The sequence below is a fragment of the Solanum dulcamara genome, chromosome 12 (genome assembly GCF_947179165.1).
Source record: "Solanum dulcamara chromosome 12, daSolDulc1.2, whole genome shotgun sequence".
NCBI lineage: Eukaryota > Viridiplantae > Streptophyta > Magnoliopsida > Solanales > Solanaceae > Solanum > Solanum dulcamara.
Window position 1 is genome coordinate 56069802 of NC_077248.1, and position 18772 is coordinate 56088573.

Genomic DNA, 18772 nt, shown 5'->3' on the forward strand with positions numbered 1-18772 from the left:
GGTTTTCTTTACTGCACGCTTACTTCTATCTCAAAGACGAGGAAGAAATTACGACGTATTTAAAGAAAGTTACCTTCTCCGGAGAAAGACTCCCGGAGAAAAATGAGTCAAGAATTTTGAATTGAAAAGAGTCCTACTTTGGGTTTCTATGAGGGGAGGGTATTTGGGGTTTATAAGATATTTAAGGGATAATAAATTAATTTTTTTTGGCAAACTAAAAAAGCTGTTAAGTAAAAAAAATAATAAGTCGAGGGTGACTAACTACATCTTCTCGCTTATTTTGGCTTAAATGCACCTAACTTCAAAGCATTTTAAATATTACGCAAACACCAAATTAAGTTAAAAAATGCTTAAAAGCAGGTTTGACCAGCTTTTAAGCTCACCCAAACACCCTCATAGTCCTAGCTATGCTAAGAGGAATAGCTCTGCAGAACTTTTTTAGGGATGCCTCTGGACATTCAGTTTCCCAGCACTCTTAATGCATTCCTGAACGCCATAAGACATGTCCAATGAAATGCCGAAGTCAGCGATACGGTTTACTAGTATTTTTTATTGCTGGCTCCTGGTTTACTGCAATGCTATATAATTGTGGAAATATATCTTCTGGTTCATCTAGCCAACATTCAAGCAATAGCCTTACTGTTTAAAATTTTTCTCCCTCAAAGGCACTAAGGTTGGTTTTCTTCCCAGGGATTCCGATTCCTTATAGACGTCCCCATATCACTGCTGATTGTGCAGAAGTTACAGAAATTTGTACACCATTGGCCATGCATCTTGCCTTGACTATCATTTTGTCGAGGAACTTTGTGCCAATATTTTACATTCCCGTTATGGCTTGTCATAAGCTGCTCTGTATTCTTTTTTTTAAAAAACTATTATGACTTGTCCATGAAAGATATACAATAGTTTGTCAGATCACATTTTGAGTTTATTTAATTTAAAATTGGATATTAGTCTGATTTATTTGTACTTAACTTATTGATTTTATTTTTTGAAACAGTTGGAATATGATATTTTGGAATATGTTGTTATTGAACGGTTGGCACAAAGTGGGAGAGAGAAGCTGAAAGATGACGGCCTTAATTTGTCTGATTGGCTTCAGTCTTTGGCATCATTTTGGGGTCACCTGTATGTGTAGTTTCTTCTTGCTCATTATTATCTCCCTAGTTTGAACATATTCTGTTGCATATGATGTTACTGGTTTTTGTTGTACTTCTTCCTTAAGGAACGAGTATGTCACTTGGGATTTTTAGCAACTGCATACACTTGTGTCGTTTTATGTAGTTGTGGTCAGTGTTTCAAAAGGTGGGGGCCTGAGGCGAGGTGTAAGCCCATCAAATCTGTAAATTTTTAATTTTTAATGTAAAATAATAGTATAGGGAAAGGAAAAGAGATCTACATATGATGTTCATTGATCTTGAAAAGGCCTATGACAAAGTCCCGAGGGATGTCCTTTGGTGGTGCTTGGAGGCTAGAGGTATCCTGATGGTTTATATTTGGGCGATAAAGGACATGTATGATGGAGTCAAGACTCCGGTTAGAACGGTGGGATGAGACTCGAAGCCCTTCCCAGTTGAGATGGGGCTGCACCAGGGATCAATTCTTAGCTCTTTCTTATTTGCCTTGGTGATGGATGAGTTGACGTGGTCCATTTAGAAGGAGGTTCCGTGGTGTGGGACTGTGTGTTATTTGCGAACGACATAGTATTGATTGATGAGACTCGGGATAGAGTTAATGCTAGATTAGAGAGGTTCAGAGATAAACTCTGGAGGCCAAAGGTTTCAGGTTAAGCAAGACCAAAGCAAAATATTTGGAGTGCAAATTTAGTGTGGTGTTAGATGAAGCGGGCGTGGAAGTAAGGCTTGCCACCTAGACTATCCCCAAGAGAGAGTTTTACGTATCTTGGGTTCGTAATCCAAGGTAGTAGGGACATTGAAGATGATGTAACACATCGCATTGGGGCAGCATGGATAAAATGGAGGCTTGTCTCTGGAGTCTTTTGTGATAAGAAGGTGCCACCTAAACTTAAAGGTAAGTTCTACAGGGTGGTAGTTAGACCTTTCTTGTTGTATGGGGGTGGATTGTTGGCAAGTGAAGAACTCACATGTTCAGAAGATGCATGTTGCGAAGATGAGGATGTTGAGATGGATGTGTGGATATATTAGGAGCGACAATATTAAGAATGAGGTTATACGAGAGAAAGTGGGAGTGACCTTTGTGTCGGACAAGATGAGGAAAACGAGACTGAGATGGTTTGGACATATGAAGAGGAGGTGTGCTGAAGCCTCGATGAGGAGGTGTGAGAGGCTGTTGGTAGGGGGTACGCGGAGGGGTAGAGGTAGGTCGAAAAATATTGGGGAGAGGTGATAGATATAATGTGACGCAACTTCAGATTATCGAGGACATGACTCTAGATAGAAAGGAGGGGAGGTCGCATATTGGGGTAGAAGGTTAGTAGGGGTGGAGTGTTGTCTTGCCTTGCGAATGTTCCTTGTAGTTATTGTCATATGTTATTTATTGTGTTCTGATTATCACACTATTTTTTTCTTTTTATTGTACTTGAGTTTGATGCACCCGAGGATTTTCTCTGGGTATGTTGTTGTTGTTGTAGTAAAATAGTATAACAACAGGATAAATAATTACAAATATATTTATAGTTTAAAAAAATTTAAAAACATGATTCAAGAAACACATAAAAAAACTAAACTTCTAACATGATTTTACAAGTATAAATAATGCAATGATATAAATGTTATTATGAGATGCAAAACAACTCTAACATCTTGACCTTCAAACAATAAAAGAATCACAATTTCTTAAATATATTACTATCATGCTATGCAATTTACCTCACCAAAAGAAAATAATCAATAAGCTTTACTAGTATTATAGTTAAAACATCACTTCTTCATGAATAAAAAAAACTAAATAGATAAATGATAAAATATGATAATTTTGAGACATAAAACAAATGTGAAGTGATATTCACCCTCAGGGTGTTCTCAAATGCTCTCTCTGTCCCAATTTATATGACTCACTTTCTTTTTTAGTCATTCCCAAATAAAATGACACATTCCTGTATTTAGTAGCAATTTAACTTTAAAATGCCCATTTTAACCTTATTGAAATGATTTATAGCCACACAAACATCTATGACTTATTTTAGACCGCAAGCTTCAAAAGTCCGTATTTCTTTTTTAAACTGCATGTCAAGTAAAACTAACTCACATAAATTGGGACGGTCAAGCCAAACTAACTTGAATAAATTGGGAAGGAGGGAGTAGTAAATATGCAATACTATGACTTATTATTTGAGTTGCTTTCAATTTTCTTATTTCTACAGATGAAAAAACTCACATACTGGATTATATGTTGGATGATTAGCAATAGCTCACAAAATTACAAGGTTTATCAGGGTCCTAGAAAGGGGCGAGAAAGAAGCAGTTATTATAAAACATCATATCAAATCTTCTTTTGCTGAAGCCATTAGAGGCAATGAATGGTCGGCAGAAGAAATAAAAGGCTTGATCCCGCAGATAACCAACTGCAAAATCAACTTCCCTGGAAGTTCTATAGTTAAGAGTAGAGGATGTGCTTGGCAGACATGTTGTGGGGAGATTTCTAGACCTCAGCCAAGAAACACCAACTTTGAATGAAGTATGGAGATATGTTAGTAGTATGTGGAAGTCATCTCATGGAATCGATGCAGACGTTATGAATGATTCCCAGTCTCTGTTCGAGCTTCCATCTAGAAAGGAAGCAAAGCATTTCATCAATGGTGAGTGGAGATGGAAGAAGTCAAAATTTTCACTAGAATGGTGGTCCCCCACAGCTGGATGCTAGCTTGAAGAGGTGACAAGAAGATGGGTATGAATCCTTATTTATGCTTTGCCTCTACACTTGTGGTCGCAAACCACCTTCAAGTAGATCGAGGAGATGTCTAGGAGTTGGATTGAAACAGAGGAGGAATAACTCTTAAAAATCATCAATGTTTTGTTAGATTCAAAGTTAGGGGCGACGGAGCAAAATTTCTAGAAGAGGTGGAGATAGAAAGTGACAATTATATTTTCTAATTTATCGATTTGGTATGAGATTCCGACGACCGTGAGAAGGAAAAAGATAATTGGAGAAGAGGAGACCTTCATACCACTAGGTAATAGAGGTCGTGTATCTATACCTAAAAAACCTAGTACTATTTTGACTGATGTCACACCAACACAGGCTTTTGAGCACTTCAAGTGCTGGAGGAAACTTTAATAAACAAACATGTCAGAGTCACTTGAGCCCTCCATAGCTAAAATGAACAAAAATAAGGAGAGTCTCCCATTCTAATCTCTTTCTGTGGTGTGAAGAACTCAGTTGGTTCTCCGTTGACTAATACTGAGTATTTAAGTTGAGATGTAGAATCTGATCCATCTAGCCCATTTAATGCTAAATCCCATCTTCTTCAAAATGGAAATTAGATAAGATCATCTCAATTTGTCAAAACCCTTCTTTATGTCAAGCTTGCACATGATTCCAGGCTCCCCTGATTTTAGTCTCTAGTCCAAGGTCTCATTTGCTATTAGAACTGCATGTGTACTCTGTTTGCTTTTAACAAAGGCATTCTGAAAGCTCGCGAACGACGTAATATTGATTGATGAGACATGAGACAAAGTTAATGCTAGGTTGGAGGTTTGGAGATAGACTTTGGAGCCCAAAGGGTTCAGGTCGAGCAGGACCAAAATGAAAAATTTGGAGTGCAAATTCAGTATTGCGTTGGATGAAGCGAATGTGGAAGTAAGGCTTGCCACACAGACTATTCCCAAGAGAGAAAGTTCGAAGTATCTTGGGTCCGTACTCTGGGTAATGGGGACATCAACAATGATGTCACACATCGCATTGGGCTGCATGAATGAAATGGAGGCTTGCCTCTGTATTTTTGTATGATAAGAAGGTACCACATAAACTTAAGGGTAAATTTTACAGAGTAATGTTTAGATCGTCCTTGACTCCTTGTTGTATGGGGTGTAGTGTTGGTCAATCAACAACTCACATGTGGTGGAGATCAGAATGTTGAGATGGATGTGTGGGCATACTAGGAGCAACAAAATTAGGGTTGAGGTTATTTGAGAGAAAGTAGGAGTGGCTTGTGTGGCAGAAAAGTGGAGGAAAACGAGACTGAGATGATTTGGGCATTTGCAGAGGAGGCGTGCTAACACCTCGTTGAGGAGGTGCAAGAGGCTGGTTGTAGGGGGTACGCCGAGGGGTAGAGGTATGCGAAGAAGTATTGGGGAGATGTGATTAGACAAAACATGGTGCAACTTCATATTACCGAGGACATGACTCTAGATAAAAAGGAGTGGAGATCGCGTATTATGTTAGAAGGTTAGTAGAGGTGAAGTGTTGTTTTATTGTGCATATGTGTAGGCTTGTTAGCCAAGGGTACATAGTACTAGTCGTGCCCTTGTAGTTCTTTCCACATGTTGTTTATTGTATTTTGATTATCGCACTATTTTGTTGTTATTGTTTCATTCTTGTAGACTTTACATTGCTTTTCTTATTAATGGCTATGCTTTCTTCATTTTTTTCTTCTTCTTCTACTTGGTTTGATGCTCTTGAGTCGAGGGTCTTGTTGAAACAACCTCTCTACCTCCACGAGGTAGTGGTAAGGTCTGAGTACACTCTATCCTCCCCAAATCCCACATAGTGGAATTTCACTGGCTATGTTGTTGTATTCTGAAAGTTGGAGACCAGTTTGCCAATGACCTTCTTCAGTCTGTTTGCAAGTAACTTGGCCACTATCTTGTAATCACAGCCAATCAGTGGTCCCTGAGATTTACAAGTCCCTTTCTTCTTGTAAGTTTTATATTTATTGCTTGCTAATTGAGTCTTTTTGCTGTGGCGGTTAGTATGTTTTGGATGCATCTATGAATCCTTTCATTTGGGAATGAAGATTTTTATTTTGTTTTTATTTCTAATTAAGAAGACTAACAAATAAGATTTATGTGCTTGAGTATTTTGCTTCGTGTTGAGGGTGTCGTTCAATTTGATATGATAAGTATGATCAATGCTATGGCATAATTATGGATGCATGTTGAGGACTTTGGGAGTGTCTTCTTTATCAGAAAATGGGTATTTCACAATTGGTCCCAAGTTTATAAAAAGAGAAATATAACTAATACATATCTGTATATGCATGTAGGTACATATTTATATGTGTAAACTATCAGGCGACATATCTAGTACTCGCTCCATCCCAATATATGTGATGATGTTTGACTGAGCATGGAGTTTAAGAATATAAGGAAGAATTTTGAAACTTATGGTCTCAAACAGTCCATAGATATATGTGGCTATAGATCATTTTATGTAAAATGGGAAGTTTAACGTTCTATTATTACTAAATATTAGAGTGTTGGATTGACTAAAATGAAAGTGTCACAAAAACTAGGACATAGGTAGTATTATAAATCATCATAAATCAGGACAGAGGGAGTAGTATAAATCATCAAGGCTAACAAAATCCTAGTGTATCAATGATATAACCAAACGATAACAACTGTTTTACCAGAAGTGAAAAAGCTGTACCATTGAGATTTTTTGTAGGTTCAAGACAATTCAAATATTCCTCCTCTCTTTTTTTTTCCGGGAGGAGGGGTGTCACGACCCAAAAACTGACGTCATGATGGCACACATCTCAAAACTCAATCTGATGTGTAACCCTAAAAATAAAACTCATACAAGACTCCCAAAGGGGAAAGTGATGCCACGATTTAAATAAAAAGAAAAAAAAATAATGAAGAAATTATCCCAAAACCTGGTGTCATAAGTATAAAGAGCATCTAATACAAGGTTCGAATCCGAAAATACAACATAAGTCTCTGAATGATACAAAAGACTGAAAAATAAAGATAGACTAGTGACGATCCGAATTCTGGGACCTCACCACTAATCTGAGAATACACAATCCGCTAGAATATTAACTGCCACGTGGGGTACCCCGACTAGTATCTGCATCAAAAAGGGACACAGAAGTAGGGGTGAGTACAATTCATATGTACTCAGTAGGTTTTAGCTGACTGAATATAAGGAATTAATCAAACCTATGAAATAAACTAAGGAACGCTTCCACCTGCATACAGAAAAGTCCCACTTCGGCATTGGTGCCGCCAGTTTATATATATATTGGCGCGAGTAAAGTAAATCCATAATAACATCATAATCACAATTAATCAGATAATTCAAGCAGCACAAATATCAATGCAATGCAATGCAATATGATGATGTAATGATGTGGTGGTACGGTGGAATCAAGACTATCGCACAGCCTGTTGTATACACCTGCTGAGCTGTGCTACCAAGCAGGACCCATGGGGGTCTTGCAGACCATATACATCAATCACAATATCTCATTATCCTTGCCACCTCCTCGTGGTCAAGGGATCACAATGCATCCACTACCCTGTCGGAAAACTGCCTCGGTCAGGGACTCAAGATACAAAGGTTAGGATCACAATGCATCCACTACCCTGCCGGAAAACTGCCTCTGTCAGGGACTCAAGATACAAAGGTTGGGATCACAATGCATCCACTACCCTGTCGGAAAACTGCCTCGGTCAGGGACTCAAGATACAAAGGTTAGGATCACAATGCATCCACTACCCTGCCGGAAAACTGTCTCGGTCAGGGACTCAAGATACAAAGGTTGGGATCACAATGCATCCACTACCCTGCCGGAAAACTGCCTCGGTCAGGGACTCAAGATACAAAGGTTTAAAGGTGTTTCATTTTCTTTCTCAAAAAGAATTTTCATATTTCTCAACTTCCCATGTTTCATGATATTATGAATGAGGATGAATGCGTCAAAACACATATGCATGGAAGTAATAATCAACTCACATGTGGTATAAGGTTCAAAGTTCTCAAAACTTAACCTACACATAATATTCACCCTCAATAAATAGTAACGGGAAGAACACACTTTCATTTAAATATTCACTCCTTTCTCAACAATATTTCAATACTCAAGTATGCTCAAAACCCCCAACTCAATCTCTCAAGCGACATCACAAGTCAAATAATATACTCAAGCCTCTCTTAGGCAAATCACAAGTCAAATAATACACTCAAGCCTCTCTTAGGCAAATCACAATTCACATGCTCTCAAAGCAAATAAGATAACAAATAAGGCCCCCACACGGGCTATGTAATACGAATAAACCGCCACACGGCAACACATTAATAAATGAGCCCCCACACGGGCATCACAATATATATAACATTCTCAACTCATACTACAACCCATCCCAAAGTCTATAACATATGAATGACTAATTACCCCATCTCAATCTCAAAGAAAGATAGCCAAACCTACCTCAATTGCCGAAACCGCACTCGAATACCTCCACCGGACAAGCAACTCTCGAATTCAGCGCTCGGAATGACAACCCACTATCAACAATGAAACATACACGTCACAAGGAGTCCAATGACACCCATATTGATAGGTTTCGGAATCGGGGGTAAAATGGTCCAAAAATTAACTATTTTCGAAAAGGGTCAAATCTGTAAATTTATTGAACAATCCCATTCTATTGGTAATAAGGAACTCATGGTTGAAAAACCCATAAAAATAGACCTCAAAACGAGTTGGAAATCACAATTTTCCTTAAATTCGGATTAGGGAAGAAACAAGGATTTTTGGGGTTTGAAACTAAAATTTAAGAGTTAAAATCGTCAAAAACTTAATGAAAAAGGAAGGTTTTAGGTCAAAAATCACTTACCCAACACTTTGCCTCGAAAATCTCTTCTCAAATCACCTCAAGGAGTTCAAGAACTCAAACAAATGATGAAAAATATTGAAATGGGAAGAAAGGGGCATTTTCTGCCCAAAAAGTTACTGTTCACACGTGTTACTGTTCACACGTGTTTTGTACAAATTTTTGAAAATCACTCTCAAGGTCATTACAAGGGGTGGTTTAGTTGATGATTGAGTTTCATTGTTATCTGTGAAATTGAAGTGCTTATTGTGTAGTGTCTGGTAGTTAGTTTTGAGCCTATTTCAGTCTCATCTAGTGAATCTTTTAGCTTCCAACATAAAAAGCTGGAGAATCTTTTGCTATGTTGCTCGGATCCTTCAAAATCAGCTCATTTCAATCCAACACAATTTAGGTGTGAGTGTTGGATCCACATCAGATTTGGGCAATGTAACTTGATTGATTTGACTACATCTATGGCCAAGAAGTATAGGTTGATTGCATATTTTGTTTGATTTTTTTGTTTATGCTGCCATGTATATATATGCTCATAAAATACTAGAATAATTTGTTGTTATTCAAGTTATAAATAAAATAGTAAGTGTTACAAATATGAGATTTGGGTCCTTCTGAAAGATTTGTTGGAACGACCCACCTCATCCAAGAGCACTGAAGTCACACGTGAACTCACGACTAGAAACAATTCTTATGTTTTGTTTTGGTAACCAATGTGAATTGTTAGAATAGTAATAGGAATAAGATTGTAATATAGTGTCTATAAATAAGGCTTAGTGTGATAGTGTAGTTAACTCGTCTTAATAATATTTTCTAAGTCTTTATTTCTCACAATGCTATTAGAGCATTGGTGAGAAAATCCAGGAAAGAAAATTTAGTGCTGTATTGAATTTTTGGCCATTGCTAGGGTTGTTTTTGCTCAGTCTCTCTCCAGTGGGTCTTTTGCGAAATCCTAGACCACAACATGGTAGAGAACACTCTTGGAGATAAAAATCCCAAGAAAGCACCACCGCTAGAATCGCCGTCATGTGCTGGAAGGACCTTTGGCTCAGGCAACTCGCCTGTTACATGCGCCGGGTGCAGTGTTTTGGACGGCGAAAGGCGACAAGGGTCTGCCTCGCCTCACGGCGAGGCGCTCGTCGTTTTGAATTGAGGTGCCAATTAATACCAAAATCTTAAAATATTGAATTGCATATATAAATATTCAAAATCTCAATAACAATAACATATATTAACAAATATTTCTATTCAAAAACTAATAGTAGATACTAAAGTCTAGAACTTGAATTACTCAATAATTCATAAGACAAAAATAAAGCACTAGAAAAAGAGCACATTGCACGCTGCTGTGCTGACTGCATATGGAAGAAGAAGAGGAGAAGAACTGAAGAAGAAAAAAGAAGGAAAAAAAATTGATGAACTGAAGAACTGAAAACGTACCTGTTGAGACTTGAGCAGCTAATGTCGCGCGAACTGAAGAAGAGTCGCGACTCATGCGAAAGAGAGAAAAGAGTCGTCGGTTGTCCCGAAGGAGAGACGAGACCGCAGGTTTGCCAAAACATCAAATAAACCGTAATATTTCCTTTTTATTATTAAATCAATGTTTTTTTTAAAACGCAAAACAAAGGTCCGCCTTTGTCGCCTTGCCACGCCTGGTTGCCTCTCGCCTTTCTGTCGCCTTTTCTCACCATTTTGATCTCGCTTCACCTCGAAGAGAACAGGCGACAAGGCCTCGCCTTACCTCGCCTCTCGCCAAAGACGACATGGCGCTCGCCTTTCAGAACACTGGTTGGGTGCATGAGATTGTTTTCCAGATTGTTTTAGGCCAGATTCCGGCGGCTACACATCCCTTTGTTTCTCGAGATTTCTAAGTGGTGGTGATATTTTCTCTGAAGATTCTGACCGTCGGAACCCTAATATGCGCACTCGTTTCAAATTTTCGTAGCGACAGTAGTTTACGCATGACGATGTCTCTTGGATTTGATATGTTTAATTCCAAACTATGGAAGTCCAAAATTGATGTCCTATGGTTACCTCAGAACTTGTTATGAGAAGACAAAACAAATAAAAAAATGACATGATCAGGAAATCGAAGATCGAGGTCTGTGAAGAATCAACATGGAGGAGGTCATTTTGGAATATCTTGATCTTAGTGTAGTTATTGTTTTAGGTTTGGACACATTTGTGAAGTATGCTATTTTTGACATGGTCGACACCCAAAAATGTTAATGTTGCTCAGACTAATCCGCGGGATTATTTATTTGTAGGGTAATATAATAAGTTCCTTTAATAACATCGAGCAAGTAAGACATCTCTACAAGTAGCCTCAATTGCATAGCTTGATACTTTTGTTGCTTGTGCTTCACAGTCTAATACCCTTGGATCGTGGGTTGTAAACTTCGGCGCTTCCGATCATATTTCTGATGATAAATCAGTTTTGTCAAATATTGTTTATTCACAATATTTTCTGTATGCTTTATCACTCTGAACTCCATTCTTTATGTCCCTAATTGTCCGTTTGATCTTGCATCTGTCAGTCGAACTCGTGCCTTAAATTGTACTATAATGTTTCTAGATGTTTCTTTTGTTATTGCTATATTTAGAAATACTATATTCGTAGCAATTTATAATCACACAATAGGCATTTTTCATTTAACTTATTTAACAGTAATGGACTAAGAGGGTGTTTGGTTTGGCTTATTTTGAGTAGCTTTTGGTTTGTAAGTTCTTTTTTATTTTTGGAGGTGTTTGAGAAAGACAAAAAGTGCTATTATGAACTTATTTTGGCCAAAAAAATAGAAAAATAAGCTAAAAGCCAAACATTGGGTATGACTAACTTATGGCTTTTAGGTTATAAGCTACTTAAAGAAAGTCAATTACCTTGTTGATCGAAAATAAGTTATTTTTCAGCCAGAGTGAATGATGTCAACCTAATACCATGTTACATTCTTGCATAGCTTGAGTCTTAGTATAATCATTGGTAAATTCTCCAGGTGTAAAAAATATCCGTCAATGGAATTGAGGGGCCTTTTTCAGTATCTTGTGAATCAGTTGAAGAAAGGAAATGGTATTGAGCTTGTTTTCATGCAGGTATGGATTTTATTTTATTATTTTGATACGTGACACAGTGAATTGTTTTTTTCTTCTGAAAACACACCTCTTTTGGAATTTTGTTGATAATCTGTAGGAGCTCATTCAGCAAATGGCTAATGTACACTATACAGAAAATATGACAGAGGAGCAATTGGATGCCATGGCTGGAAGTGACACTCTACGCTACCAGGCTACCTCATTTGGTATAACACGGAACAATAAGGTGCATTAGAAACTCATTTTAGTTGCAGAAGTTTTCAGAAATTTATTTTTTGGAAAATGATTACTTGAATCTGCAATGGTGCTGGAGCATGATACTTACAAATAAATGTCTTCAAAAGAATTGGGTTGGAAAGGTTTTCATTTCCATTTGATTTTGATTTTACATATGCAAGTGCTAGTAGCTTTGAAATCTTTCTATGTTGGAGTGAACATCTGATAATCTTACCGTGACGTATTTAGTAATGGTAGTAAGGGCAGTGTTGGTACTTTGCATATATTTATCTTGTCTTAAAAAAATCTTCTTTTATTTCGTAAACTCGTGACCAGTTAAACAGATTTACGTAAAGTGGGACATGGTATAAGATAAGTTTTAATTATTTGTTATAGATAAACATAAATTATGTACCAATCAAATGAAAAATATAAATATAAATAATGTATCTACATTGATTTGTTGGTTTTCCCTTATTCAAACATTTATGAATTGATACAACATCATTAAAAAGCCTTGGGTACATACAAATCTATCACCTCCCCTCCCTCTCCCTCTCCCTCTCCAGCCAAAAAAAATAATCTTACTTTAGCTTGAGGTGTCCTTCTGACATTGTATTTTGTCTATGTTGTTTTCACTAGTAGGCTCAGATTTCCACAAACCTTAAATATATAGTTGTGCAATTCATTTCGTATTTCTCTTGCACCTTGTTGTGTGCCTGCTGTAGATCTCTAATTTGACATTTAGCATCCTAATTTGACTGAGTGTCCTAAAATGTGGCTCTTCTTACAGGCATTGATTAAATCGACTAACAGGCTGAGAGATGCTTTGCTCCCAAAAGATGAACCAAAGTTGGCAATTCCACTTTTGCTACTCATTGCTCAACATCGTTCTCTGTAAGCATATACCATACTGAGTGTGTGTAGAAAAATTCCACAACCAAAATATGAAGCATGTAGTTATGAAGAGTTAAAATTTATTCCCGGGAAAATCAAGTCCAACTTCTTTTCTTGATTCCTAGTTGAAAGATGCTGAATATTCTATATCTGGAAGGATAGTATATAGAAGGATACTGTGGCTTCCTTCACATCAACGGAGTTTATGCTTTTTTTTTTGGGCTCATCCAATTTTATTTCAATATTATATTGATCGAGATCCAATCAAGAGGCTCGAGCTACTTCTCGCGCTTAAAAACAGAATCCCTTATTACATTTTTCAACAACTGTGTTGATTGATTTCTTTTAATCTTGCATTTTGTTCTGCAGGGTAGTTATAAATGCCGAAGTTCCATTTATTAAAATGGTCAGTGAACAGTTTGATAGGTGTCATGGAGCCCTTCTTCAGTATGTGGAATTTTTGTCTAGTGCGGTGACTCCAACAGCTGCCTATGCTGTTCTTATTCCAGCTCTGGATGAGCTTGTACATGTGTATCATCTTGATCCTGAGGTTATCCCAATGTCTATTGGTGTCTTCCAACTTTTCTTATGTTTCATATGATTCTTGATTTAATAAATTTGTTGAAGTCTTGGGTCCATGTGACTGAGAGGGCATCTCAAATATATAAATGCTAAAGGACATAATTGTCATTTAAAAAGACAAAATAAGATCCCCCTTGACTTTGGTTCCCTGATAAGAGTGTGACGCATGGCATGTCGGTTAAGCACGCTACGAGTTCGCTCTTCTATGGACTAATGCTGGGTATATAAAGTAGATAAGGGTTGAGGGGTGAGTCCATATCTCCCGAGTTTCAAAATATGTGCTAGCGAGCTCTCTGGGATTTCCTGGTTATAAAATAAATTGAAAATAAAATTTGAAATGAATTGTTATTGAGTTTATATTACAATTCAAGATCTCTTTTGATGTATATCCAAATAGGTGCAAATAGGTTGGTGACCTTCATTGTACTTCAAGAGGCTCCTGCCCAAGTGGCAGAGTCTACATTATATTTTGTAGCAGTGAGAATCCTTAAAAAAATAATGGCAGCAAAACTTTCCATCCAAATGGTCTCCTCTTAGGTTTTCTCTAGGTCTTCTCTGTTCTAGCGTTCTCACACCATTGTAAGTAATATGCTTCGGAATTTCCTATAACACGTGCGATTTCTTACCTCAGGTAGCATTTTTGATCTATCGGCCTGTTATGAGGCTCTTCAGGTGTCAGAGAAATTCAGATGTCTTTTGGCCTTCAGATAGTGATGAAGCAGTGAGTGCAGCCAATGCTGAAAAGGAGTCTGAAAGATCAGACTCATCTGCTTGCTTACTCCTTGATCTTGGTTCTTCTTGGAAACCTATCTCGTAATACTTTCTGAACTCCATGCTCGAGTAGTTAGAGAATGTCTTTATATAAGTGTTTTGCATGTAATTATGTCTGTTGCACAGAATCTTCTTTTCTTGCTTCTACGATCAATTTAAGTATTATTCAGCCTTCCTTATCTTTTGTGTAGATGGACAGACCTTCTTGATACCATCAAAACAATGTTGCCTTCAAAAGCCTGGAATAGCTTGTCCCCAGACTTGTATGCCACCTTTTGGGGTCTTACACTCTATGATCTTCATGTTCCTAGATCCCGTTATGAGTCTGAAATTGGTAAGCAGCATGCTGCTCTTAAAGCTCTGGAAGAACTTTCTGATAATTCAAGTTCTGCAATCACAAAAAGGAAAAAAGATAAAGAAAGAATTCAAGAGTCTCTAGATCGGTTAACTATGGAGCTTCAGAGGCATGAAGAGCATGTAACATCTGTTCGGAGACGCCTGACTCGTGAGAAGGATACATGGCTGAGTTCCTGTCCTGATACTTTAAAGATCAACATGGAATTCCTTCAGCGGTGTATATTTCCACGCTGTACATTCAGTATGCCGGACGCTGTGTATTGCGCCGTGTTTGTTAATACTCTTCATTCCCTTGGAACGCCTTTCTTCAACACTGTGAATCACATAGACGTTTTGATATGTAAGACATTACAACCCATGATCTGTTGTTGCACCGAGTATGAAGTAGGTCGACTAGGAAGATTTTTGTATGAGACATTGAAGATGGCTTATTATTGGAAGGTACAATTCAGTACATCACTGTTGCATAATACCTTCAATGGACAGAAATAGTCGTTTGACTGGCAGTTTCTAACAATGTGCAGCTATACTAGCTACCGTTTTTAACTTTTTAAATTTCAAATTGAAGGGTGATGAATCAATTTATGAACGTGAGTGTGGAAACATGCCTGGATTTGCCGTCTATTATAGATATCCAAACAGCCAGCGTGTTACGTATGGCCAGTTTATTAAGGTTAGTCTGTGACATTTCATATGCATACAATGGGAAAACATGAGTGCAGTTTAAATTGCGGGGAACAAACTGCTCAGTTCCTTATTTACCCTTATTGTGATAATTTGGCAAGTCACTTCACTTCCAAAGATTTTCTCCTTAGGAGCATTTCTCAGCAGCAGAAAATGAGGGGTCTACAAACAGTGGATTATCATCCTAACACGTAAATTTGTGATTGAATTTTACTTCACAACACTAAATTTCTTCAAAAAGTGTATATAAGGTGTCCTCTTTTTCATGAGGTGGTCCTCCTTTAGTCTCTCTTTCTTCTACTTCTCTTTTTCATAATTTTTTTTTTGTTCTTATTTATATATTATATATTCTATGTGATTTCCTCCTTTATCTCCTATTGTGTGATAAAAAAAAGTTATGATGCTTGATTTCTTTTATTCCACCTATCATTCTTGTTTCCTTAGTGCTAAATACTCTTTGTTTACCTTATTACTTAATAGTTGCAATTCTGGTTAAGGTACACTGGAAGTGGAGTCAGAGAATCACGAGGTTGCTCATACAGTGTCTGGAATCAACTGAGTACATGGAAATCAGAAATGCTCTTATTTTATTGACAAAGATCTCCAGTGTCTTTCCAGTTACTCGGAAGAGTGGAATAAACCTTGAGAAGAGGGTACACCTGATTGCAAATTCAAATTTGTATCTTTAGAGCTCTAAAAGATCAAGCTCTTAGGTTTTTCTTTTATTCTTTGGTCTTCTTCTAGGTTGCCAAAATTAAATCTGATGAAAGAGAGGATCTCAAAGTATTGGCTACAGGGGTTGCTGCAGCTTTGGCATCTAGAAAGGTAAATTTTGAGTAAAGCTTTATCGTAGTTTTTAACTGATTATGAGCAATACCTTACCTGATTACAACAATCAAAAACCATATTATATGGCTTCTTAAGAGTTTCTACTTCTGTAAGCATGAGTTTTCTTTGCTCTTCTATTTCACCTGATGTTGTGGTATTTGTTCTTTCTTTGTTATCTTCCTGTTGAGGGCAGGATGACATTGGCGGGTGAAAGCCTGATATGAAATATTGCTTATTTCGTCCCAATTTTTGCCAAAAAATTAGCACTTCTTATCTTTATACCCTGCCCACTTTTACGCTTTTTTGCTTTTAGTGACATGCTATTGTTAGGACCTGATGTGACTTCATGGAGATAAAGATTATGTCAGGCAGTCTTCTTTTATTTCTTAAATTCCATTAAGCTCCATGTTCAGTGAAACATCAAAAGGAAAAAATTGGGGCAGTGAGATTATTTCTGTTTTGACGTTAAAATTACTTTGTATTGTTAGATTTGATTCAGGGACTTAATTAATTGATATTTGCAATTTGCTTGCCTTCTTTTCCCCCCAGCCATCATGGGTGACAGATGAAGAGTTTGGAATGGGTTACCTAGAACTAAAACTTGCAGCAGCACCTGCTTCTAAGTCTTCGGCTGTTAATTCAGTGGCCATACCAAACGGGAGCGGCGCTAGTGTTTCTCAAGGTGAGCCTTCTATTGGAAGAACTGTGCTGGCAGGAAGAGTAGCTGATGGCAAGTTGGATAGGCCAGACAGTTCTATGCCAAAACCTGATTTAGGTCAGGTAAAACAGAAAGGCAGTCAATCAATTAATGGACTGGATGTGCAATCTATGCCATCTACTGCCCTGCATTCTGATAGTCCAAGTCAAAAACACGTAGATGACTCTATGTGTAGGGAAGAGAGTACCATAAAAGCTGCTTCTAAGATGTCTGGCGAGCAGGAGGTATGTTCCATACAGTATTGACCGTCCAAATACAATCTAATAGATGTTAATTTAGCAGCCATTTTTGTGGATGTGTGGTGGCTTTGGTTTTTGAATTTAACTGTGTGATTGTTGTCAAATTATGTTCACATCGATCATCGTATTTGATAGTTGAAAGAGCCTAGAGTAGTTTGTCTAAATGTAGTTGTATTGAACTTCACTTTTTTATTATATCATAGCATCTTAAATAACCACCTCTATTGTTTAACTACAGACTATGATATTGAGATGGTCGTGTAAACCATGCCTAGTTTAGTTAGTAACATAAGCTTTGTTCCTTTATGGAACTCCTTTGTTGAAAAGCCTGTATTCTGATGGAGCATCTATGTTTCAGTCATGATGGATCTGTTCTTTCACAATCTTCACTAATATAGCATCACTTAGCTCGACAGTTATTCCTACACGAATTATCAGTCTTAACTAAATTTTTGATGTGCTGTTTTTGCATAACTAATTAATAGTTTATTGTCTTGTAGGCTTGTAGTTGACTCTCTTGATAGCTCTCATTTGCTGATTTTATTCCAGAACTTTTGACCCGGAAGGCTTTATTATGGAACAAAATTTTGGTGACTCTTAGTTCCTTCATATAATGTCACATCCCAATTTTCAGGCCTACCTGACTGGCACATAACACTCTACTCGCATCGAGAGAACGGACCCTATTTACCGTTTTGACACTCATATCCATAATAAGCAATAAAAGACAACAATAACAAAAGAATGATCATAGTCTGGGTCTTTCAACCCAATTATGCAAAAGAATGAAACTAAGACACCTCCACTGGATCTATAATAGGGTTCACTAAAAGGTGATACCTAACTTGTAATACCGTCACCTAGAACACTTTTCTCTTATAGGAAGGAAATAGAAAACAGATGTGAGTACGACTATGTACTGTGTAAGTGTCGTCAACCTCCCTTCAAAAGATGGGATGAGATTTATGAAAAACATGCATAATTATACCACATTATACAAAAAAAAGTGTCACATCCCAAACTACACCCACACGTGACTGTCACCCGCTAACACCACCTGCCAAGCAAATCAGTTCTCCATTCACTTAACCACTTATGTAAGTACTGAGAGGTAATAAGTGCAAGTCCAAACACATAATGGTCATTAGATACGAAATAATTATCCAACCAAAATTATATATCAACTTATGAAGTCCAACGATCACTCAAATAATAAATCTCTAGCCCAAATCCCACACTAAGACTATGGAGCATCTAATAGAATAACATGAGTTCTAATTGAGGGCATGCAAACCTCAAGAAAAGAAAATAAACGATACAAAATATATATAGTTAAAACGGCAGCCTCCATGAACAATGCAAAGTCTCACCTCAGACACTAATATGTTGAGGGTCCTCAGAATAGGCTTGCAACATGAGCTCACTGCATAGCTTGGATTGTTCCTCGACTTACCTTACCTTGTGGCGCGAGACCATCACAAGGCTGGGTGGTCAGCTGAAGAATCCTTCTCGTGATGTGCTAGTGGCATGAGCCCTGATATTAGTGCCTGGGAATGAGTATGTGATGAGCTTGCATGGGGGGCTAACGTTACTGTCCCCGCCAGGCACTCTCCCTCAAAAACTTTTAAGTTCTTCAC

General features: G+C 37.6%; 1 protein-coding gene across 1 annotated transcript in view; it reads left to right on the top strand.

Moving 5' to 3' along the window:
• The window catches only part of LOC129876059 (THO complex subunit 2-like), a 55647-nt gene that overhangs the window by 26426 nt on the left and 10449 nt on the right, over positions 1 to 18772 (top strand). The window contains 11 exon segments of the mRNA XM_055951364.1: positions 1001 to 1128; positions 11747 to 11843; positions 11941 to 12069; positions 12853 to 12956; positions 13326 to 13506; positions 14170 to 14351; positions 14501 to 15107; positions 15235 to 15339; positions 15848 to 16003; positions 16095 to 16175; positions 16728 to 17120. Coding sequence (XP_055807339.1) covers positions 1001 to 1128; positions 11747 to 11843; positions 11941 to 12069; positions 12853 to 12956; positions 13326 to 13506; positions 14170 to 14351; positions 14501 to 15107; positions 15235 to 15339; positions 15848 to 16003; positions 16095 to 16175; positions 16728 to 17120 — 2163 coding nt within the window.